Source organism: Cavia porcellus, unplaced genomic scaffold, assembly GCF_034190915.1.
Source record: "Cavia porcellus strain 051 isolate PalLab524CR breed Dunkin Hartley unplaced genomic scaffold, mCavPor4.1 scaffold_28, whole genome shotgun sequence".
In the NCBI taxonomy this organism is placed as follows: Eukaryota; Metazoa; Chordata; class Mammalia; order Rodentia; family Caviidae; genus Cavia; species Cavia porcellus.
In genome coordinates this window covers 34,218,949-34,244,417 of record NW_026947511.1, presented here as the reverse complement: position 1 = coordinate 34,244,417, position 25,469 = coordinate 34,218,949, and the positions used below count along the sequence as shown (strand labels likewise).

The following is a 25,469-nucleotide window of genomic DNA, read 5'->3' as shown; positions in this document are numbered from 1 at the left end:
TGGTGACTGTAACATTCAAAGAGGGCAAAAACACAAGTCATATTTTAAAATAAGAGGGTAACCATTCTCTACAAAGAAAAAGAGGGAAGGATGATTTTCCAAATGGAAGCTGTGGATGCAGGGGATAGTACTCCTTTGGTTCAAATTCATTGTTGAACTGTGATACTTGGAATAAATATGAATTCTTCTCCCCCCCATGAGAGAAGCTGACCAATGATAGACAAACATGTTTTCTTGTTGTATCATCCAAATGAGGTCCAAAACAATTCTTATTGTACTGAAATATAAATTGGTTTGAAGGCTTTGTAGGTCAGCATTTGGGGTGAGTCTCCACATAGTACAGAACCTACCGCACTAGGGTTCGAAGAGCTGCCCCCGGGGCATGCAACTCTCAGTAAGATATTTCACAACGGACCTATTTTCTTATTTCACATTTTGTCGTTCTTAATCTATTTTAGCCAATATTTTCTGTATAAGGAAAAAAGAGGTCTGATTAACCAATAGTCTGATTGCTTTCTGAATTCCTGGTAGGTGGAGAGAGTACGATAGATGCCATTTTCAGATTCAGCTTTAAGCAGAAAATATACCCACGAGTGGCCAAATGCATTCCAATAGACCAACATCTCATACGCTTTTGGTGATTTCTTATTTGCAAACTTCCTTTAATGTCAAATACTCAGCGTTAGCCTTGAGTAGCTACATTTCTTATACGGACAGATTTGGATATTTGTTCTGTCAAGAGTAAATTTAAATTCCTGTAGCTATCATGTAAACTCACTCCTGGGAAGTTCAGCCAAGGCATCCACAGATTCTATATTAACACGTAAGCGTTTCACATCTAATTTGACGGAAGCATGTCCCAGGCTCTGCCTAATGCCCAGAAGTGGGTGGAAATTAGAAAACTACATATTACATATGGTCGCCTCTTGCAAAAATCATTCATTACACCAAACAAGCAATTAATTGAATTGATTGGCTCTGTTTCTCTTTTACCCTCCCTGTGTTAACTGTGCCAGGGGGAAAAGGTTGGTTACTTTTTTATTTTTTGAAACTGTTTATAATTTGTTCTTCTTCCCATCCAAGAACCTGACTGTGTTCAGCCATGCCCTTTTCCTGCGTCACCACTCTGCGGATCGGGTCGGGGGGAGAACAATGCAGCAGCCTTGGGAAATGATACAGGCAATTTGTATTCTCATTGCTTTTCTTTTTTTACTTGATGTACAACCAAACTGTTACCAACAATCACTCTGCATTTTTCCCCCTGGGTCAAGACTGTTAACGTGAACTAAGACCTGTGTTGAATCCCTCCAGCTCCCTTCCAGCTTTGCTGTGTGTGACCTTGCCATTAACTGCTGCTCTTCCTCTCCTCCCATCCAACCTCATGGTTATAGCCAAGATGTCCATCTACAAGAGAATGAGACGGGCATGTTGTTTTGATTGCGGACGTTCTGAGCGTGACTGCTCGTGCATGTCAGGCCGTATGCGTGGTAACGTGGACACCCTTGAGAGAGCCTTCCCACTTTCTTCTGTCTCTGTTAATGATTGCTCCACCAGTTTCCCTGCCTGTAAGTTTAACCTCAACATGTGCCGTTCCGTGTCTGTGCTTGATGTGGGAGCCTCCCTGTCTTGTGTTGTGCTCTGTGGTCTGTGGGTCCATCTGGCTGGTGTTTCCTCCCCAGTGTTATCTCTTCTGTGGTGATGTGGTGCCCCAGCTGCCTGTATCTCTGTGTATGTGCTGGGGAGGGCCTCCCTTCGGATTTCATTTGCTTTCTGTGCTTCTTGAAATAGTGTGCAAGACTAGAACATACCAGTCTGCTGATTTTTCTTTCTTTCTGTCTCACTTAAACAAATGGAAATGGAAATTAAAGTAACAGCATACCAAATGCTATATTAATGCTGAGATACATGAAAATGTATATCTCAATATTTTGGAAATGGCTATAATTTGAGTTGGATCAAAAATTGGAAGGGAAGAGGGCACAGAGAGAAAAAGTATAGAGAGAAAAACATTAAATTGCTTTTAGTGAGTTTAAGTACCAAAATTAACGGAGTTTAGATGAAGATGTGTATGTGTAAAATAATACCTCTTTATACTTTTTTCTGTGCCTCTCTAACCTGAAACTCATTCTTCCATTGACAGATTTTGTCCGATTTTCTGGAGAAGAGAATTTTAAATCTGCCGGCTTCCATAGGCTGGTGCAGTCTAGAACTTGCCTCAGAAAGATGACTAATTTGAAAGATCATTCTTCTTTTATTTTTCCAACAATAGATCCCCATTTAACTAAGGTTATCTTGTAGTAATCATGACCAAAAATTTTAAGAAAATATGAGCCATGTTGTTTTGAGTCTATATCTCAGGTCTTTGTTGCTCCTGAGCTTGGAGATGTTAAGGAATACATCAGTTACACAGACGGTAACTGAGGCTAAGAGGAGCCAAATTCCTTGGACCACACTCAGCCCTGTCTTCACCCCAGACTTTGCTATTTCTCAACACACAAGGATTTGGTTTCTTAGGTGACATTACTGAAAGCTCCTGTTTGACATGCTGAGGTGTGCATCCTCACCCTCTTCCAGAAAAGGTTGTGTTCTGCTCAAGGACTTGGATGCCCTTAGAATATGACCGTGACCTTGATTTCACATTTTGGGTAGTACAGGAAGTAGGAGACAATTCTTCTTTCTTCATGTTACCCCTTCCCTTCCTCCTTAAGGGGACAGCACATTTATTTGTGACTGTATTGCATCGTCTTCCCTCCCATGTATCCAGAGCTTGTTGACTTTTCAGCAGCAGGAGTTGGTTCACAGCCACCACAATGAAGAGGAAGAGCTCTGAGCTCTTGAGCATCTATTTTCATGAAAAATCAACAGGTCTCACCTGTGCTATCCAGAGCTGAAGGTGGTCCCAGCACAGTGCACTCCTGTGATGGTCTTCAATGTGCACTTCCAGGGTGAGGGAGCCCTAACACCACTGTATACCCAGAATGGTGAGCCATACCTGACATTGATGTTTGAACCTGTAGTTTGGATCTGAGATCACAGATGTACCATCACGCTGCATTGGAGGCATTTGGGAAAGTTTGATCTATGACTAGAAAATCATCCTCTCTGATTCACGATTCACTGCTCCTCCAGAATAACACAAGGAACAAGACTGATTTAAAAGTGATACTTACTGGAGGTTGCATTGAGTGAGGATACAGATGCCACATTGGCCTAAAATGTGAAAGCCTAGAATTGAAAGGGAAGTTTCCTTTAAGATTCTTCTTACATAAGCTGTAGTCTGAGTCCTCCTTTATTTTTCCTGAAAAAAATTTTTTATCTAGAACATATGCCATGATCTAGGTGATGTAGGTCACAGCTGCACAAAAACTTGTTTTTCTATGACATGTGGGAGGGGCACCAGGTTCAAAGAGAGGAGCTGGGGAAGCAGTGGGGTGTGGGGGCAGGCCTCAGGCCACATCTCAGTGAGTGGTGGTGGTGGGTGTAGTTGCCAGTCACTTCTGCCTAAGGCACAACTTCCAGTTACCACTAGGTTCACAAACTTTGGCTGCAGATTCAGTGGGTGAAGGAAGGCACCAGCATGGTTCTGAGCGAAGGCTCTGTGGTTGTGTCTTGGCTCTGGCCAACCATACTACTCACAACAGATCTTGTCCCTGTTCAAGGTCCATGATGCCCAGTAGAAGTAATTTTTATTTTATCCAAGAGAAACCATAATTTAGAGGGGTTTTTCAACCTTGCAATTTAATCCACACATTGTTGAAGGCCAGAAGAAAGACAACTTGGGATGGGATTGTCCCAAACGCTTAAAAACATTCGGTGCGTGATTTTGTTGCCTTTCCTGTGCTTTTAATGTCACCCCCTCCATGGGAAATGTGGCATTTAGAGCTAGGTGTTGAAGCCTTAACTAGTATTGACGGCTTAAGGGCTGTTGCCTGTCTCAATTTCACTACCCTTCCCCCACCCACCATCATCACTTCATCAAACAAAAGCGAATTTCACCCATCCCTGTGTGAAACCACTCACCTTTGACCATCAGTAATAAGTTAGAAAAATTCATTCCAATTGAGCCCCTTCACATGACTACATAAAGCCTTCTCCAATTAAAAACAAAAGCCTCTCTGCCGAAGCCCACTGGCAAAGCTCCATGGCAATCCCTGGGTGTCTCTTGCTGGTGGCAGAGCTTGGTGGTGCCCATGTGACAAAGCCAGTTGACTCAAAGAGCAGTGATGAGAGTGGTCTTTTCATTAAATATCAGCAGATGTGAAATGGAGAGGGTCTGACAATTAGAAATGGCAGGAGAAGGGCCCTGGAATCAAAGTGAGGTCAGATGGGTGGATCAGATTACTTCTCTTACATTCTTTAGTTGTTCTGAAAATCATTTTGAATTAGTGTCAGCGGAGCCATGATGGGTTTTGCCCTTTGTCTTTTATGCTGGGGCTGTATTGTTTCCCAAGACACTCATTAAAGATCATTATACTATTATGGAGCCTGCTTTGGTCATAGTTCTCCAGTTCTCTAGTGTGGTGGAGAAGGCCTGATTTGTTTCTCTCTTGACTTTTCTCTTCCTCATTGCCGTTTGGTTTTTTTTTCTACAGGAAAAGATTTCCGTTTTGCAGGGGATGTTAAATTGAAACACAAAGTTCCATTACGTGTTTTCTGAAGTGGAAGGAGGAGAAGCCAGTCTCCAGAGGAGTGGGAATATTATTAAAAGTGTTCGTGCAGTTTTAAAAACCTGCCCTCTCACAGTGAGACCCTGTGCTTCCTGCTCAGACAGCTCCCTTTAGATGTGTGGCCCATTAGGAGATCAGTCCTTCGGTCCCCTACTAGGAGACCTGTTGTCTCCTTCTATTGAACTCCTGGGGAGATGGAAAGTCAAACTGTTGACATAAAGACCTTCGGAGAGGAAGGGCCAGTTTAGAAAAGACAAAAAAGATGCCAGAAATAAAAGACAAATGTCAACCAATTAGGAATATTTTGGGCAAGATTGACTTGCTTAATACTGGAACCTAAAGTCAGTGTAGAGAGTTGCATTGCAGCCCATGGAGCCTGGAAATCTCCCAGCCTGCATCAGGAGAGGCTCTGAGTTGACTGCTGTCACGTGTCTGTGGCTAATTTGTTGTGATGTGATTGGGCATCTTGACTTTGTTTCTACTTCAGACTGTCTTGAGCAGGACAGCCAGCTCTTTTAAGCCACCCAAATGGAATGTGCTGTGGCTGTTTCACGAGTAGCTGTGTTTTATTACTATCCAACATAAAAAGATACGTTTAGCAAAGCACACACGTGTGTGCATACACACACCCCCTCCAAAGAGATGCATGTCTTCCTTAATCCCATTTCTTCCCAATATAATTCTGTTAAGTGGATCTCTCTCTCTCTCTCTCTCTCTCTCTCTCTCTCTCTCTCTCTCTCTCGGTTTATTCTCATTCTTTAGGTCTTGCCTGATATCCAATGGCTAAGTGTTATAGAAAGGAACAGTGAAAATTATGATGCAGTGACAGCCTAAGTCCCTATTGATTCAGACCTGCTGAGCCCTGCCTGACATGATTCTGGTCACAGAACATCAGTAACACTGGCACAAGCGAATAAATCATCTGGTAGAAGAGAAATGGGTCTTTTGGCTTGCACTTGGAACTAGTTTTGACTGAAGTATACGTGGGTTCACTCACACCAACCTTTCAATTTACTAGTAGTTTAAACCCGCACGATTCCATGCACCCTTTTGCAAACTACTGTAGGTAATTTTAAATTGTGCATGACTTTTACGTCAGATATAAATATAATACAAGGAGGCATTCAGCCCTGATAGTCAGGCTGAGAGTAGAAGTCCAATACGATTAGGGTAAAGGGAGACACACCAAAATCGGTTTAGAGTAATCTTGAGTCTTGTCAGATAATAAACAAAAATCAGCTTATCCAGAGTGGCCTTTGGTTTCTACAGGCAGAGAATTAACATTGTCAATAGAATTAAACTCACTCCAGTGAACTAATGGCAGTTTGAAGAACATAAAATCAGATACCAGGGCAGGGGGGTGGAAACGGCTCTAGGAAAAAGTCCATCATAGGACACACCTAGGCTGAGAATCTCCTGCACTTTAGAAAGCAGGCTTAATTTAATAAGCCACATTTAAGGCATTTAAGGGCTGCAAGCCTGTAATTACCTCATTGCTTTTACATACAATCTTGGGAGACTTCCTCGAACTCTTTATTCCTAAATTTTATTTATTTTACTTCTGAGCCCTGAAAACCAATGACTTCCTCTTCCCACCAGAGAAAGATAGGAAAAAGGAGAGTCACAGTAAACCCAGCACAAACCAATTTAATCCCCACATGTGTTTAAATTGATGTAATAATATGACACATGTGTATAGGGGTACAACATGAGTTTACAGTATTGTGTATCTGTACATTGTGTAGTGATCAAATCAGACTAATTAGCATATCCATCATCTCAAACATTTATCATTTCTTGTGGTACCCAAAATTCCTTCTTCTAGCTGTTTTGAAATATACAGCACATTATCATCAACTATTATCACCCTGCCATGCAACTCATCTCTCCTTCCTGAATCTCTTGTCACCACTGACTGACCTCTCCCTATCTCTCCTCTCTTTGTTTTTCTATGCCCCTGTGTCTGGCTCTTTGATTTCTCCTGCTAGCAATGACCTTAGGATCTGTGTCTCTCTCAGTGTTCATCACCCACATCAAACATCAAATACAGAAAGAGATTTTGGATTCCACCTTTGCTTTTTAGATACCTGGGCCATGATTTGGCCACTTGCATTTCATTGCAGGAAATTAAAACAGGAAGGCAGAGAGGTCTAAGTTGCCATTTTGCCATCCCATGTGACTAAGAGTAGTAATGTCCTCAGGAAGAGCCTCATAGTCACCTTTATCGGTCACAGCCAAGGCTGCAGAAGCCAGTGCCTCTCGTGTGGTTTCTGGCAGCTTCATTGAGCGGGGAGTTGATATGTCTTCCTGTGAGATAGAGAGGCCACCATCTCTTCCAGAGAGGTCACCATCTCTGCAGCGGTCCATTTCCTAAAACAGCACTGTAAGAGGCAAAGGTCCTACTTGGGCAAAATCTCCTTTGAAAAGAATCCCTTAAATTGCATATCTCTAAGGAATGCCAAACAAACCCATTTGCATGTAGAACAAATAGCTTGAGTTTTGCCGCTGGGGTGCAGTGAGTATACTTTGCACTGGAGTCCTTGTCTTACCTCCTCTCCCCTAAAAGTCTATTGCTGACTCCCTTAAGATAATATAATGCATGACAGTGTACACAGACAGATGAAAGTGAAAGGAAATGGTAGGCTAAAGGCCGCCATGTTTTCAAAAGAAATTCTTTGAAACAACTCACAGACAAGTAGAAAGGTCAGAATGAGGGAAGACAAAAGCGTCCTCTGTGTGTGTCCTGTCGCTTAGACACCTCCCTTTCCAGGGGGCATGCTGCTGTAGTAAAATGACTCGGCTCTTTAAAGACAAATTAGAAAAGACATTGGCATGCCACATGTAAGCCTAGCAGAAGTCCTTATGCAAGGTGACGTGGAAATTATGCTTGCATTTTTATTTCAGGACAGTGCCTGGTTGTCAGGATACTCACCCTGACAGCTCCTACCACCGGGCAGTGGAATCTTCCTCTTACCTCCATGGTGGAGGACAGATGTGGCCAGTTAGTACTCCATCTCCTTTCCTCCTCCGCTATCTCTGGCGACAGATGGCAGGGCCAGCCCGCCTTCCACTTGAGCTTTCTTGTCAAAGCTCTGCCTTGAGCCCAAATCTTGACCTTTACTGTATGGAAGAAAGTACTGATGAACAAGCAGAGGTTTGAATTAGTGCAGGCTTGGAGCAAATGTCAAGTCCATCTCTGCCTCCTCCCTCCACCTGCACCAGGAGCCTAGATTAGACCCAGTCTGGAGTTTGCAGTGCCTTAGGCTTTATGGGGCTGGGGAGACATAACTTATTAACAAAGAGTTATTAAATTTTTATCAATTTTACAACACAATGTAAATGCTTCCTATGAATCTACATTGTATTCATTATCATTTAAAACGTTAATTAAGTCAAAGTTGCATTTAATTTCTCTCTAAATGGGCCTCTGGGAAGAGGCTTTTAGAAACATCTGTGGGAGCATGCAGCTCATGGAGCCTGGGAATCCCCCAGCCCGCATCAGGGTAGCCCCCTGAGTTGACTGCCATCATCTGTCTGTGGCTAATTTGTTGTGATGTGATTGGGCATTGTCTCAAACTAGTATCAGACCAATAATGAGGCAAACCCACTGGAGAGAGGTTTGTGGGAAGGTGGCACAAGCCTCACTGCATTCTGTCTTCAAATCTCATCTAAGCAGGAACCAGCAATTGATGTGTGGTACCTCCGGGCACCATAAAGCCTTGGGATTCTGCTTCCTCATATGGTACCCATCATATCATTTGGGTATTTACTTTATCTCAGATGGACCCTTGTCATTTGGCCCAGTAAATTTAGGAGATTGGCCAGCCTACTTATAGAAAAGATCTTAATATTTGGGGTGTTTGATTTCAGTTAAGCCTAGGAACCAAGGAGAGAGCATTTGTAGGATAGAGTGCGGTGTACAAACTATAACTAGGTCATGTTCATTGGTAAGGAGAGACAGAAAAAGCATACAAAATTTTTTTTGAAAAATTGCATGATATATGTACTGCATCATGGGGAAACTGAGGTTTGTTCATATGAGACTGGGAAATGGCTAATTGAGTAACTAAGATTCATGTCAAAACCAGACTTAGTGTAGTTTCTGTTGTTCTATGTGTAGTCCTCTGCCAGCACAGCAAGATGGACTGCAGACTCTCTGTCTTTGCAGATACTAATTAGTCCTCATCAGGTAGCAGTACCCGTTCTGTGCAGGTGAGGCAGCTGTAAACTGAGGCATCCATAGAGGGCCCCATTTACGGCTGAGGCAAATGAGACACAGAGGTTGGATGACTCATCAGTGATCACACAGCATGTAAGTAGTGGAGCTGGGATTTTAAAAATAGGCTGTGAGCTGTGCTGACTTCAACAACACATATAATAAAAATAGACTATGTGGCTCCCCCTTCTACGGGGGTAAATTGAGGCAAACAGTTACTTATGCTGTTGAGTAAGATCAATAGATCAATTTGTCTTCAGACAAGGAGGAAATGACAAGGATTTCAGTAAACAACATTGGGGACAATGTGGGGAGGCTGGAGTCTCCTGCAAAGCAGCTGGTCGCCCAATGAGGCTGGAGTTTGGGACTCGTTTTGGAAATTTCAGAAAGATGAACACTTGGAGGGCTGAAATAGGGCCCAGTCTTTGGTAGAGGCCACACCCAGGGGTTTTGTTCATAATGTGTAATGCAATAGAAAGCATTTGAGATGTTTCCTTAGTGAAACAAACCAGGAAAGGACACGCTGTCAAGGAGGGGAGGATAAGCACAGAGAGGCCGTGAACATGGGAGACAGGACTGAGCTGCTCCGAGGAGCCTTGCGAAGGGTGGCTGTAGCCCCACTGCCTGAGGACCCCCACAGCTGAAGCACATTATCCAAACAAGCCCAAGGAGTTACAGTCTTTGTAAAGAAGGTTTAATTAATGGCTCTGAAGCAGTTGAATTCCATTAGTTAAATTTCATAAGCCTAATTTTCCCCAGCTGACCAGTAGCCATTGTGATTCCAACTTGGGCTCAGTGGAATCTTCTCACTGGAGGGACATTTCCTTCCCCTGGGCCAGGGCTGGAACCTTAGCAGGCTTCATACATTGCCTCTGGTTTAGGGGTCTACTTCACTTATTCCCACCACCACCACCCCCAACCTGTTTGTCTTCTTCCTCCCTTTCCATCTTCCTTGGGTAAATAAGCCTATCATCTGGGATGTGTCGAAGGTGGCCGAGGTGGACAGTGTCACCTGTTGGTGTGAGTGGTGCACTGGCTCAGGCTGGACAGAAGACATAAAGCAAATGGGACGACCATCTGGGACATGTGACCAGCCCTGCAGGTCTTGGCTCCCATTACATTTGGTAGCTTTATGAGAATTGTTTTTTTAAAAATCCCTGAATATGGCAATGAGACTTTTCTCCTCCCATCTTTTTCGAGGAGACACTATGTCTCCTTACATCTACGAAGCGAAAAAATACTAAGGGCTTTACACCCCATGCACTGAAAATGCAATTGTATTTTCAACCGCATCCCCCTACTAAAATGGAAATACAAAACACATTTCCTGTGAAGCACTGCCACACAAAAGCCTAGAAAGTTCTGCAGCATTTTAAAGCATGATGGCGAATTTTCTTTTCCATTTTGTTTCTTTGTGCGTAGCATCTTTGTTTGCATTCACCGTGTCTCTGTCAATGTCCATAACTGTAGCATTTGTGCACGCCACTGACCCCAAAGAGGCTTGAAAACTGGAAAATTCTCGACTCGTGAGTTCCTCAAAGGGATAAGCAGCATCCGCTGAGGATGCCAACTTCTGGAAGTGGAATGTGGCAATGTGCCCCCAGCCAACTAATCACATATTGTCCTCCTCTCTTGATGGCTTTCTTCCAAACCACCGTGCTGAAGTACTTAGACAACCAAGTGGCCCTCTACCTTTGCATTTACTTACCAGAATTCTGCTTTCTTAGCTGACATTTTCTTCAAAGAGAATCTAAATGGACAAAGCCAAGCCCAACACTGTCAGCTCAGACTGACATCTTTGATATCTCAGAGAGATTTGGAAAGACCTCTCTGTAAGAGTACCTGGTCTGGAGGAAGATTGCTGGACATGCCCGTAGATTTTTGTTCTGAGGAGATGCTCTTCTGATGCCCAGTTCAGATGGAATGGGCTAGCAAAAGTGATCTTTCTTACTTGGCTATCTTATTTGGTCTTCCTTGGGAAGATGTGTTCTCTTGCACTAAAGAGAAACAGCAAGAAACTGCCCTGGACTCTTCTTAGGCAGGCAGAAGGCCCCATCCTATCCCATTCAACATAGCAAGGTGAGTGCCACCAAATGCTCCTGGGGTCACAGAAAGGAAAACTATGGAGATTGAAAGTGGAATCTTTTGAGGCAGATCTGCATCATAAATCATTGACTGCACTGAAACTTTTAAATGAAACGAGAAAACTCAATCAGAGCTAGAGCTGCTTCAGATGTGCCCACTACGCAGAGGGGCATCTATAGCCCGCAGCACCTGGGAGCCTTCTGGGAACGAAGCAGGCAGCTTGGATTGTGGTGATCTTCATTTTGGCCAACATCAGATTTCTGGGCTGGAGCCTGTTGGATCACCCTCGTTCAAGAATGGACTTAGGGGTTGTTTTGTCTCTTTCCAAGGTCAGAAATGTGGCACGCTGGCATTGCTGGTGGGGCTCTGTGTATTGGCAGGAAAACTTGAGTAGGAAATAGCCTAAAGGATTCTGGTTCAGTAAATATTTGATGAGTAAGAAAATGAATACGAGAAGGGATTCTCAACCATTAAAGTAGTAGATGATTTGCCAGAAGCAAGGTCATCCCGGATGCATGAAATTTCCTAAAGCTTTGTAAGCTGCTTTCCAAATAGTACATGTATGTATACATGAAGAGCTGGGATATGCAAGATCAAAAGGATATAGTGAGGAAAAACAAGGACATAACTGAAGGAACTTGAAAATCATCAACTCCTAGGCACAGTCAGTCTTGTTTGTGAAGGGTAAATACCAAGAAAAAACGCCAAATAATACACAGGAAAAAAAAATCACACAAGCGAAGCTCTGACAAGCTTTCTGATCAGAAGAGGCAGGAATTCTATGACACATGCAGAGCATTTGACCTAGCAATCAAGAGCTTAATGACATTTGCATCTAGTTTTATTAATTTCAGTGAACCCGGTCATTTTCCTGTGAGTTATGGTGTTTAGTTAAAAATACTGCATCAGGTAGAGCCAATATGAAGGAGAACATCTGTTACAGAGAGGTGTATCCGTCTGCGGCTCCCTGCAGTAGCCCGTTCAGGTGCAAGGAAATTTTGAGGTCCCTCATGACCATTAAGACCATTGACTGTGACTTGTGGGAGGCAGATCGAATCTGACAGCACCTCCCAGGTGATACTGGGAGGTCTCCAAAGGCAGAGTCGCCTGTATCTGTTTACTAATTAGCCTCATTATTGTGTTGATTGTTTTCAGGCTAAGGGAGAGACCACAAGCTTTCTTGACTGCTCTCAGAGTCCTCTTTGCTAGTACCAATGACCCTCTATCTGCAAATAGCTCTGATTTTCTCTGCATTTTTTCAAGGTTGCGCTGGCCATTTCTCTTGTGCACATGAATACATTTCCACACATGGCCTGTAACACATCCAACTGAGAATGTGTCCAGCAGGGATGCTTCAGAGCCAAAGCCCTAAACAGGTGTTACCTGAAAAGAAGGTACAATGGCCTGCAGAGAAGAGACAGGAGGTGAAAATGAGAGTAAAAAATATGCTAGGAATGCAGACAGGAGCAAAGGCACTCAGATCACTTGGGTCTGGAGTCTTGGGACTGAGGTGACTGTGGAATTTGCTAGGAGCTTGTTGCTGGAAGCCCTCTCACTCACAGATTTCTGCTATTAAGATGAAAATATGATTTTGTTAGGCAGACACCTCCTGTTGTCTTTTTTTTTTTTTTCTGTCTATGTTAGAGGATTTTCAAGCTGCTCTCCTCACTGCTCAGCAAGCTATGTGATCTCATTGGCAATTAAAGTCAGAAATTCTGTGACACCTCAGAGGAAGAAAGACACAATGAGTGAGATTTGTGTGTCTTCTGGAACTTTGGAATTAAGGTCTGGTGGCCCTGTCTTGATGAACTTAGTAACTGGTTGATCATTGGATGCCGATTGCTAAAGAATAGTGTCCTATACGTAATTGAGACTATATTTCTCCATGCACTGTGGTATCTTATCTTCTTTATTTGGGGTAATCCACAAGTAGATACGATATCTTACTACTGTGGGACACTGGGTAATGTCCAGATTCTGTTTCTTAGCTTTCCCATTTGTAAAGAAGAGAGAATCAAAGCACCTATCTCAGAGTTGTGAGGATTAAATGAGAAAAAAGTATATATATATATATATATATATATATGAGTGATTATATATATACATTTACAAAAATGATTATATATATATTTTTATAAGAGTCTTACAAATTTTTATAAGATTATCTGGCACTTGTTGAATGCTGTGATTTATTTTTGTTATTATTATTCTTCATTAATATGTGAAATAATAGAGACAAATGACCAAGATAACATAGTGGATGAGCAGATTGCTTGTTCAGAGGTCAGCTACCTCTCATGATATTAGTGGGAATAAAAATGAATAACCGCTTTAACTATAGCTAATGCATTCTTTTTCTCTCCAAATGATGCAGTCTTGTCCGACTAATCTTATAAAAGGTCACATCAATTACAGACAGAGAAGTCCATGGATAGTGGCTGAGAATTGAACAGCTTAATATAACAGTATAAAATCAAAATTGGGCCAATTTACTTAATTTTGAGATCAGACCATCGTAGTCTCAACCAAAATAAGCCAACAAAAATGCCAAGCCGAGGCTAATGTCTCCCTGGGGTGTTGGTTTCCATCTTGCACTACCCAGAAAGCAGTGCAAAATTGGTGTGTAATTAAGAGAATTGAAAGATAGTATCTCTAAGGTCACTTTAAACTCTGAGATTCTTCATTTTTCTCATTGAAACAGAAACTAAAAATTCTCCTGCTTTTCAATGCTTGCTTGTGGAAGTCCTTCCAAAATGTCGGAGTTTACTTACCAACACTGTAGTAAACTCTGTGAGAAAAAAATAATGAAATTCTCCTTTGAATATGGAAATTTTCTAGTACGTCAGTGTAATTATTCTGGTTATGAATTCTCAGCTTCTAGGCCAGAATCTGGAGATATCGCGAGATCCCAGAAGATTCTTATAGATTCATTCTTTATTATTAGCTAGTTTGTTTTTGTGGTGTCGCCCTCCACCCTAGGAAGGGACAGAAGAAGTGCCCCCTTCCGGGATCCTGTGATTATCTGAGTCTAGGAACTTGAACATTCTCAGTAGTTAGAACACCAATCAGCTACTAAAGACAACAAAAACCAGTTAACTTGTAACTTCTCTACAAGTGGCCCTAGCCCTTACATAATCAATGGTAACCACTGACTTCCCCCCAGAGAGCTCCTACTCATGTCTTTCCTTCCGGTTTCCAGAAATATAACCCCTGGAAGTGTAGAGGTTCACAAAGCAGAGACCCCATCTCCAGGCTGAAGGCGATTCCTAGCTTGGATAGCACATGTGTCGTACATGAAAAGCCGCTATATCATATCTTGTATTTTACTCCTGCTGTCACAGTGCTAACTGGAGTTGTCTTGCAAATTGGGATCTTTAGAAAACTGTGACCTTGGTTCTCTCCATTCCTCGTCCTACTGAAACTTGCCTTTGTGATTGTCCTTCTTCGAATTGGATCTAGAGACTCAGAAAATGCATTATGCTCCTAGAAGATGTAGGGCCAGCTGGAGAATAAACAAGAGGGAAACAGATGGTGGGGAGATGTTTCTTTCCTTTCAGATTTCATCAAAATGTATTTCCTTGATGATGGTCTTGATCTCACTCATTTCTGAGTCTGGTTGGTGTGAAGAGTTCACGCCATCCCTTTTCCTTGGTTGCTTTATGGGTATCTGGGTTCTGCATCTTGTTGATTTTCTCAGTAGTGGGATTAGACGTAGGAGGGGACAAAGACTGGACTCAGATCTGTAATTTACCACTGCCTCCTTCTTGGGGCAGACGACGTGAAGGTGGATCTAGGGGTTAAGTGCATATGCGTACACATTTTTACAGTTCTGAATCCCAGGGTCCCATCCTTTAGTCCATTCTGCCAAAGGCTAATGCTCTTCCAGACTGCATGTCTAAATCCCTCTTACCACAGTCAGGGGCTCTGCCAATATCAGTGCCTCAGTTTTTCCTGCCTAATCTGCTACTGTGATTTCCCTTCAGTTAATTTTTTTAGCTACTGGTTCACTACAAAATTCATTATTTTAAAGCACAGATCTAATCTTATTGTTGTTCCATTAACAAGAAAAGGAAAACAAATTTTTGGTAGTTCCTTGGATATCTAATATCTAATATCTAATATACTTGTAATGATAGGACAACCTGGAGGGTTCTGTTATTAATGTGGCATTCAAAGCCCTTCACGGTTCAGCCCTAGTTAGTTTTTGTAGTTACCTTCATCATACAAGTAGTGTTCATCTAAATCCTTTGTTTTTGCTACTTAACACATTTCTATACTGTTTTCCTGCACCTGATTCTTTCTCTTGCCTCTTTGAGCTGACCGAAGCTTGCCCACAGCATCTGCAAAGTATGACCCACCTACTAACCTGCCTGTTTTAATAAGTGAAGTTTTACTGTAACACAGTCATACCCGTTCCTTTGCATGTTATTCTTACTTCTTTTCAAGGTGCATGCCCGTGATGAGTTGCAACAGAGAGTGTATATGGGTTGCCAAACCAAAATATTTACTATTTAACCTTTCAGGAAAAAAGATTGCCCATCTTTGCTTGGAAGGTATGCTCTAATATTGCGATCTCTTTGAAGGCACTTTGGTTGGCTGTCCCCAAATCCCAAGTTGAGATTAATATTTCTGTCTCCTGTAAGCCAGTAACACTGCACACACACTCCCTGTAGAGCAGTTTTCCTGATGAGCTTTTGAAACTTTAAAGAACAACAACAAACAGTCAGTCTCATTGGTGTTTGAGTTTTCTGCATATTGCATATAGTAGCAAAGGTCAAAGTCAGGAATCTGCAGACAGCTGCCAAAAGACATGTAAACTCTATTGGGAATGTTTTCCTTCTTTATCTCCCCTATGTCTCAAGAGAAAAGAGAGTCTCGAGGCTAAAGATCTTTCTTGTTCCTCTACACTGTATTGAACAAAGTACTTGTTTCTGAACAACCAATTCCGCAAACTGCTGGGCTAGTTTGAATAGACGGATCTAGAATTAATCACTGTTTTTTCTGAAGGTTACCCACATCTGCCACTGATCCTACCGATAAGCACAGGAAGGGCATTGGGTATTAACTTTGTAGTGGGTCCGGTGATGCCACTGTATCCCCTTCTGTGGATCACTGGGTATTTTTGAGTTTCTGTGAATAGAGATGAAGGATGCGATCTTCTTACTCCTTGAGTGACTTCCTTGTGCTCTTGGGATCCACGACATGCATTTCTAACCACCAAACACTTTTCATTCACCTGTGATTCTTCATGGGTTCTTATTTCAGCCGTACCGAAGGCCAGGAGTACACTTCTGATCACTTCCACACCAGCCAGCCGCCTAAGCACTAACCTTGCAGGCCCAACATTCGGACTAAACAGAGGGAACCTTCAGCTTAAATTTTGACAGTCATGAACCCATGTCCTTTGCATCTTCCCAAAACTGATTCTGGCCTCCTGGCTTTCCACAGCACACAGGAGCTGGCGGAGGCGTGAAAGGAGAGAAATTTGCTTAGGTTCTGACTTTCCAGTCAAGTTCTCTGTGTACCTAACTGGAGACACTCTGGGCTCAGAGGCAGCGTCCTGACACTGAACTCTCTTTATGTGTGTGCCTACCCCACTCAGAGAAATGGAGAAACAATGTAGAGGGATTTTTTTGCTAGAGATTAAATCTCAATAATCTTTTGAAATTAAAGTGGGCTTCCCATCCGGTGAGTGGGTCATGGTTCTTATCCCCTTCCACAACAACTCAAGAATGACTCCACCCACCTCCTAAGCCCCTAGATTTTATCGGCGTGGTAGTTTTCCTTGAGCTTAAACCAGGGCAACATTGGAACTGTCATTTTTCATTTCCTGGAGCCCTTTGATCCTTTCTGGGGTGTATTTGTTCCAAGTAAGAAATACGATCCTCACTGCATTCATCTATCCTTTAGAGTATTTTTTATTCTGATTTTTTGTTTCTGTTAGAGATCAAATCAGATTTCTAAGTAGCAGGGTCGTTAGTTATCACCAGCAGATTTCACAGCCTACATTTTATTTCCGTCCTTACAAAACCACCTACCTTCTCTGTCGCATCCAAATCATTCCCAATGAAGCTACAATATGCCTTTTGTGGGCACTTGCGTGTTAATTTATTTCACAGTTTCCTTTGCAGATACAATCAGAGACACTATCACATTCCTGGTTCTTTTTCTTTTTTTATTGTGTTCCCTTGCTATCGCATTTGTGTGATCTTTTCCTGAAAAATGACAGGCAGTGTGACTCTGCTCACTGTATCAGTGACTTATATTCTTTACAAGTTCCCTATTGCCATTTTAAAAATGTAGTATTTTATAGATGTAATCTTAGTTATTTATAGCTCAGGCTTGGCTATATGAGCAAATTTTCTAAATGACATCGTAGTCTAGGTATATTTTTTTTTAAAGAAAAAACCTATTCTTTGTAAAATATTTTCCTCTCAATCATAAATGGGAAATTTCTGTGTCTTAAGATTATAATACTCCCCCCCCCAATTTCTTAGTATACAGAAATGCACAAGCATTGTTTTATGTAAGTGATCAAGTTGTGGTGTTTAATAACACATTTTTAGAACAAAAGGAGTTACCCCTTTTGATTTATTTGGATATTTCCTGAGTGACTTACATTGCATTGCATATTACAATTGATTTGTCAACAATTAACATTCTAGGTTTTTATATAACCCATCCTTCAGGTAATAGAGGATTATTAAATTGCAACCAGTGTGTTAGAAATCTGCCGACTGGTAATAAACTTCTTATGTATAACAGCAGATGAGAAATACGGCTGTGTATTTACGCATAGGTTGCAAGATCCTTGGCCCCAAACCGCAGAGGGGCTCGATGCACGATGCAGCCACCAGGTGGTGCTGCTTCCCTATAAATGAAAAGTCATTGGCCGGAAACGAGGTGCTGGCTCTTCCCCTCTTTCTGTTTTTTCTCTTTCCAGTGTTTATCTCCTTTATTCTCTAAAAGCCAAAGTTGTTGTTTGAAAAGTGATATACTTCCAGTAAGACAACACCTCTCAATTCTCAATCTTTCTTTTTAAATCCAATTTGCTTGATACAACGTTCACTTGGAAAAAGTCCCAGTTCAATAAATGTGACTAACACATAAAGCCAGATCTCTCCATGAAGACTGGCCTACTCCTACTGTCTGATTATCGCTACGTGACAAGCCCCATTTTTATCTATTTATTTATACAAATTAATTCCCCAGGCATCATCCACACCAGGATCATGGGGGACATTTTTATAAAGGTGACTGGTGTGCTGGATGAATGTCCTATATGAAAATAATTTTCACATGATGTGCTCTTGTTATTATAGACTTATAAGTTCGCCAGAGATGTTGCTTTTCTCTCTCAGCCAAAACTAAAATTCTGACGAACTACATAAGAGTGTTTGTGTTTTGTTTTTTAATAAGATTGTTTACAGAAAAACTGATCAATTTGGGCATTGTCAGTCAACCAAAAATACAGAGATGCAGGCAACAATGTTTTGATTCTTTATTTATAGGACTATTTTCAACTAAAAAAAAAAAACCATGCAGCCACACCCTTTTACTAACTTTTAAAAACTACAGTATTTCTTTTGGGTAGGATGTTTGGGAATAAATGATGACCTATACAGGAAGCAGTGAATTACTGGGGTCAGGCAATGTGAGAATTAAAATATATCACAGGAGGACTCATCTGTTTCTTTTCTTTATTATTCAATTTTTCCTATTAGATCATAAAGAATTTTGAGTCCATATACTTCATACCTTTTGAAATTTAATCATTTTAAAAACATTAACTTTGGGAATCCAATAAAGGTTTCTTTGTTTTGAGCTTTTAAAACTTTTCTCAGGTATATGGGAATGGGGATCTGGTCAAAGTTCTAGATGAAATAACGTATATTTTATTTGCTTATCTGGTTTGACATAGAATATCCTAAAGAGTTATTGATCAGATGAAACCAAACAGCAGAGAATTGGGGAAACATTTTCCACTCAGTGAGTCCACTTTCCAATAGTGGCTTTGTTGAAAGTGTTTTTTAGAATATAGATTACAACGAGTTTTCATGTAAGAGTCAAGCTCTTTCCTCCAGTTTTCCACAGAGACAAACCTTTCAGAGCTGTCAGTGATAACAAACAGCCAGCTGTGTCACACATGCCGTTGGTTCGCCACCACTGACATAGGGCATGAAACTGACTTTTGGTGAAGATAGAAAATAACCATCTTGGAGTCAGGGTTAGGTGGACAGGGCCATTCTGTTAAGAAATCAACCTCCTGAATTTCTCAGGACTCTTCCAAAGCATGAAGTAACTTTATTGTACTGTTAAATCCACTCCCCAGGTTACAAACGAGACTCCAGTAGAGTTGGATCATTGCAAGGGGCTTCCTCATTTTCATTCTGTGCACTTATGTATGTGTCTTGTCTTGGACTTTTGTGACTTTTAAGCAACCAAAAGGGAAGTGGGCCAAGTGAAACAGTTTTTGATAGACTTTTCCAAGATGCGAACCCCATCTATGATCATCACTGAATCTTAGTATTTAGAACAAAGTAAACATAATTTCCAGAGGCTATCAATTGTCACCAGACATTGTCCAAATCCTGTCATTCGGCATGTAAAGTCTTCCATCATCTTCTCCTTATCTATCTGCCCTGCACCCAGCTGTGTTGCTGGATGCCTATTCCTGCTCTAGCCAAACTGGTTTTCTTAAGTTCCCTGTTGAGTGTTTTCTGGCAGGAATGCCTGTGTCCAAGCTCTCCCTCGGGCTAGCACACTGCTCCCACACTTTACCGCCTTTCCTTAGTGTGTCTGCCAGTTTGTTCATGTGAGTTGCCTGGCGTCAAAGCTCCAGACCCTGTGCTCAGCTCAGGGCTGTCATGCTAACATCTCAGCCCATCCTATGCCTGTCTAAGCTTCCTTTTTTCTTCTGAACACCTTTCCCTAGTATTTGGTGTCATGCATTCATTCAGCTCTCATTGCAAGTTATCATTCATCGTCTCGGGTACTGTTGTTTTTGTATAACTTAAGGACTATTGTTACATAATTTTTTTAATATGGCAGTCTTGTTTCTCCAGCTAGACTTGTAGCTCTCTTTGATTGTGTATTCTTTAAAAAATTGGGAAGGGAAAGAAAAAGAACTGCCCTTTGACGTTGGGTGGGTCTGGGATGATCTTCTATAAAGTTTTCTAGCCCATTTTAATGAAAGCTGGAGTTTAGAAGCAGTGAGGTAAACCACAGGTTCCTTGGCCCTGGAACCCTGCTTTTCTATTCCATAGCTCTTTGGATTGAGTGTGGTAGGAAATTCTGGGTAATTGCTTGTAGCTAGAAAGTTAGGAGACCCTAGCCCATGGATGGTTCCTGTGATATCTGCCAAGGATCAGCAGACCGGATTCAACCCAGCGTCATCACAAATCAGAGCAGGAAAGGCCTTGTACTTAATTAATATCAATCCCCAGGCAGGAGTGTGTCCTGCCAGTGCCATGCAGTTGATACAGGCCAGGCCCAGCTCGGGGCTCCTGAGCACTGTATTGTTTCTCGCCTCTCTGTAACACTACCTCCCTGGCTACAAGGAGCGATTTCCTAGGAACTTTACTAGAGGGTCAATTCATGAGAGATTCAGAAATGGGTACTACAGTGGGGGAACTTAGAGCCTGGCTGGAGGAGCAGGACACACTGGCGTGGAAAACAGGTTAATAGTGCAAAATCTATGGAAGTGTCAGGACAAGAGATGAGAAATGCCAAGGAATTCTTAAAGTCTTAAAGTCCCTTCTTGGAGGAGGCAGCCTTAGCCTGTTTCCTGAAGGACTAGATAGTAGGTCGGTGAAAGGAAGCCACAGTGTAAAGGGCTGGTAAGGCGGTCACCACTTCCCTGCCCAGCTTTCCCTTGTGCCTTCCACCAGGTCTCACCCCCATGGCCTCTTTCCAGAAACTCAAGAGAAAGAGCCTCTTACAGTGAGCAAGACAGCATGCATTTCCCCTAATTTAGAGGCAACAGCAGGGTTTCTCCATGTTTCCATCTGACTTTGATTTGTTACTGCCATGAATGGCCCCAGCCTTCTCTAGTCAAGGCCCATTTAAGTGTTTTCTGGCTTTGCTGGATTTTATGACACTTGGCAAACTTAATTATTTGACCTGACTGGTTCACTGGGGCCATATGAAACACAGGACCAAGGTGATAGCCGATTGCTTTGTAAGGGTGGAAGTGGGGTATCCACCTTGTTCTAACTCTTGGATACCATATCAGTTGCTTGGGAAGGGGAGAGAGAGGGAACCCATGTAGACAGAATCTCATTGAAAGATGGTACACTGGAATTGTGAAGAGAGAACCCATAGCTCCAAGCTCCTGCATTTCTCCAAGCCGGAGGATTATGATGAATAACATTTAGTAAGGGCTCATCGGAGACTCTTGTAAACACCTGTGATTCCAGTCTACTGTAACAGCTCTGAGTTGGGCAATCCAATTATTCCCATTGTATAAAAGCAAGAAAGCGAAATTTAAATAATTTGCCAAATTAGGTTTGAACCCAGCACTGGCTTCAAGCCCTTTGTGCTTAACTCTTTTTCCCACTCATCTTGAGCTGACATTTGTGAGAGATGTTCTATGCCTTAAAAATCTTTATTGCTGGCATGGTTCGTGTGTTATCAGAACCAGGGAAAGAAATGGGAACAAAGGTTCCTGCCATGTGCAAAAGTAGCAGTGGGGTTCTCCACCATCTTGTAAGACCCTGCTTGTAAGACAGATACCTTCTTGGAAGAGGAGCTCAATATTCTGCAAACTTGTAAACAGAAGTTAGAAACTCATATTTTTATAGGCAATCTTTAGATGTAAGTATTGTTTCAAATGTAAAACCCTGTGGACCAGCAGGGCTGAGCAGAGCATGCTAGTGACAGTGTTTGGCTCTTACATTGTCAACCTGTGTCACACTGCATCCCACAGCATTTCTGAAACTTGGTGTTTCACTGTCCAATGGGAAAAACAGTAGATCTTTCAACATGGAGATGTTGACTAACTTGTTTAAGACCAGAATTCTTCAAAGGGTCAGGTGGCCCGATGGCCTGATGGCCAGAAGTGCCTATCCTTTGTTGTTCTTACAGGCACAATTCCGGAAGGCTGAATTACAATCAGCAAATTTAAGCCCAATTCTGGGAATGCGTATTATCTTAGTGTAGCCTTGATTCCAAAGAAGGTGAGGCCACAGTGGCCCGCAACCCTTTCCTACCCCAGGTACTGCATTTACACCTTGTACTCTAACTATGCTGACCAGGAAAGGACCCACCATGTGGTAGCTTTTTAAAATATTAGACATATTGGGTTTGATGATAAATTGTAGTAGAAATAGATAGATGATAACTTTTTAGGTCAGGACATCCTTAAAAGGTGACTACATCCTTAACGTACTAAATGCCATATTTAGAGTAAAATCACAACACAGGTTGGTCCTCAGGCTCCCAAGGTTTAAAATGTACAATATTTCTTCATCGGGCACCTAGGTTGAACTAAAAATCCATGCATTTTACCTTTATCTGAGTTTCACAGAAAGTATCAGTGCAACCATCTGGAATACCTATTAGAATTCTAGGGGCCTCTTGACACACCCAGCTCCATGGCAGATATGGTATTTATGGATGAACCTGTAATAATTATGGTGTTAATAATAATGGTCCTTATCTGTATCACATCTTGCGGTTTAGCCAACAATTTCAGATGTACACAATTAAATTCCAGGCTAGTCTTCACACAGCAGAATCACTGGGGCAAGTATTAATTTTTTAAAATGTAAATAGCAAAGTGAAAATGGCAATGAAAATATGATTGATGTCTTTGCTAGTCGTGTTTATTTGAGGCTGTTTAAGGGGAGGGAAAAAAACAGAAAGAAGGTAAGATCTGAGTCAAAACATATAAGCAAATAAAAGCTCTTGCCCTGGAGTGCAAATGTAAACTAGTATTGTGTTAATCAGGAGAATTTGATGAGGGGTTGAAGTAAAGTCCATAAAAGGCCTGACCCCATCTCTCTTTTCTGTTTCTCACCCTGGGCAGGTGGCAAATCTCAGATTCCTGAGGCAGCATGATCTTTTCTCCACTCCTTGGGATGTCTGACAATTTGCAAATCCAGCAGGAAGCATTTGTGGCAAGGGCCTTCCTTAACAATCTCAGGCAAACAGCGTGAAGTGATCCAAAAACATAACTCGTGTTGTATATCAGCGCTGTCCAATTCTGTAGGGTGGTGGAACTACCACCCCAAATGCCCTCAAGAAACGGACAGGTCTGGGCCAGAACTAGGATGAGATATTTTTCTTGGGCACCCATTTTTAATAGGTTACCCAAAATCTCAGGAACCAAGATAAATGTGAATGTCATGCAGTGTCTTTAAGATATCGAAATGGAAAAAAATTCCATGAACAAAATGTCATAATTTTAACTGAAGACACAAGCAACAGTGATTTGAATGCTAGTAGGTAAGCCCTGAATTCAGTAGCGATGCAAACAGAAAGGGTAGTAGCCATTGATAGGAGACTTTTCAATGTCCAGGAACTGTTGGGCATCTTACAGGCATTTTCTCTTGATAATATCAGGGATACTTGATTTAACCTGTAATAATTTCAAATCTATTTGACAATAAGCCATATTAGAAAAAAGTTCCTTTCCAGGCTTCATAAATTCTATTACTGTCCATTTTGTCTTTCCTAAAAGCATGGTTTGAAACTTATAGTCCTTTTATTCACAATGATCATTTTAGACATAGCTCAGAAAGATCATCATTAACTTAAAAATATATTAGCATGCTTGTATCTATTAAGTGGTATTGCTCTGTAGGCTCCAGCTGATGATTTTATTAAATATACTGCAGGAGGTGAAATCAAGGATAATTATAAATTCATAAATACATAACTCATTGGCATAAAATGATTTTAATGGGACGGAGGGGGAATTGTCTATTTCTCCAAGAAAATAACAGAGATGTTCTGATTAAGCCCATAATCTGGCATATATAAAATTGTAGCCAAACTGATGGGTCACATTTTCCTTTCTGAGACTACCTTTGATAAGAAATGCATTACAAACTCATCAGTTTGGCTTCCTGTTAACAAAGAGACAGCAGCCGTCTGGATCATTCTGGATTCACAGTGAAACTGCCACACCACGTATCCTCCAACTGAAGCTGTGCGAGTTTGACAAGGGGCAGATGAATCCAGGAGTTATTGTGCAGGGGTTTAAATCTATGCGGCAGCTGACGGTTGAAATAATCATCTCTATATCGCTCTGAGCTAGCCGGGGAAAGGTTGAAGCTGTATATTTTCAACATATCTACTCTAATGGTTAATCTGTTGTCTTGTATGGGGCTCTCGCAGGGTGGACCGGCAGACACACTGACAGCTTCGAGGAATTGCTCACAGTGGATGTGGTTTGCCTTGATTCTCCAAGTGCTGGGTGGATGCATGCAACTTAGCTTAAGTTGGAAACTCTCCCGAGTCAAATCCTGTGACGGGCAGGGTTAGTCACAGGCTACGTGGTAGTGATGTTAATGTCATTAAATGACCCGTCGGTCCTCACATCCCCAGATCTGTGCATTTCTAGTAGATTCCATGTGTATTTCTCTTATGGTTTGACTGTCTTTAGAGGTTGGAAAGAGCATTTTCCTTTTAGAAAACTGGGAAAATGTAAAAAAAAAAATCAAATTTCTGCAATGATGAGCATATTTATTTTCTCTGTCCAGGGTCACCTAGTTGGTACCTTAAGCTTTGCAGGCCATGTGTCCTCTATTGAAAATACTCACCTCTACTATAAAGGGACTTCAGTATGCACAATAGAGAAGCAAATGGCTGACTATGGCCATGTGAAATTTTATTTATAACCACTGAAATTTGGATTTCATGTCATTTTATTGTGTTTGGAAATATTATCTTTAGACCCCCACCCCCCACCACCATTTAAAAATGTAGCTCATGGGTTTCACAAAGCATGTGGTGGGCTACAGTTTGCTGACCCCTGAAAGGCAAGAACACAGCTCTTGGTGCCAGTCGTGTGGCAAGTGTCAGCCCTGTCTTCAGTGTCATCCCCTACAAACATGTACCGCATGTGCTGGGGCTAGAGCGGGAATCAGCTCTACCGTCTCCTTCCAGAGCCTTTAGGTGGTAAGAGAGAAAAAAATACAGTTAGGAAGGCGGTATTTTTAACTGAATGCTCTGTACCCCCCATCCCCATTTGATTAAAGCTCAATGAAAATTCTGTCTCATACTGCTTTCCCAGTCTCCAAGCTCCATTGTAATAATCAGGGATCTTCTTCTGTTTCTCATGGCTGTTATGTGTTTCCTCTTAGAATTATACTGTTCATCTCTGTGTTTCATTTCTAATGAAACAAGCTAATATTTGGTGATCTTTGCTCAAGACTTTTCTTTGAGGCAATAGAGACTATTGTTTTCTTTAAAAAAAGAAAAGAAAAGAAAGAAAAAGATGGAAGTAAGGAATTTCCTGTTGTTGTTTTTCCATCATGGCTTAAGCAAACAATCAC

General features: G+C 41.7%; 1 protein-coding gene across 29 annotated transcripts in view; it reads left to right on the top strand.

The window, feature by feature from the left end:
• Kcnma1 (potassium calcium-activated channel subfamily M alpha 1) overlaps window positions 1–25,469 on the top strand; it is a 736,611-nt gene that overhangs the window by 608,202 nt on the left and 102,940 nt on the right. For 14 of the 29 annotated variants that reach the window (XM_063238715.1, XM_063238714.1, XM_063238712.1 and 11 more), the window contains one exon: window positions 1,392–1,565. The exons of the other annotated variants lie outside the window; for them this stretch is intronic. In XM_063238715.1, the coding sequence (XP_063094785.1) occupies window positions 1,392–1,565 (174 nt within the window). The remainder of the gene's footprint in view (window positions 1–1,391; window positions 1,566–25,469) is intronic. 29 annotated transcript variants of the gene reach the window in all.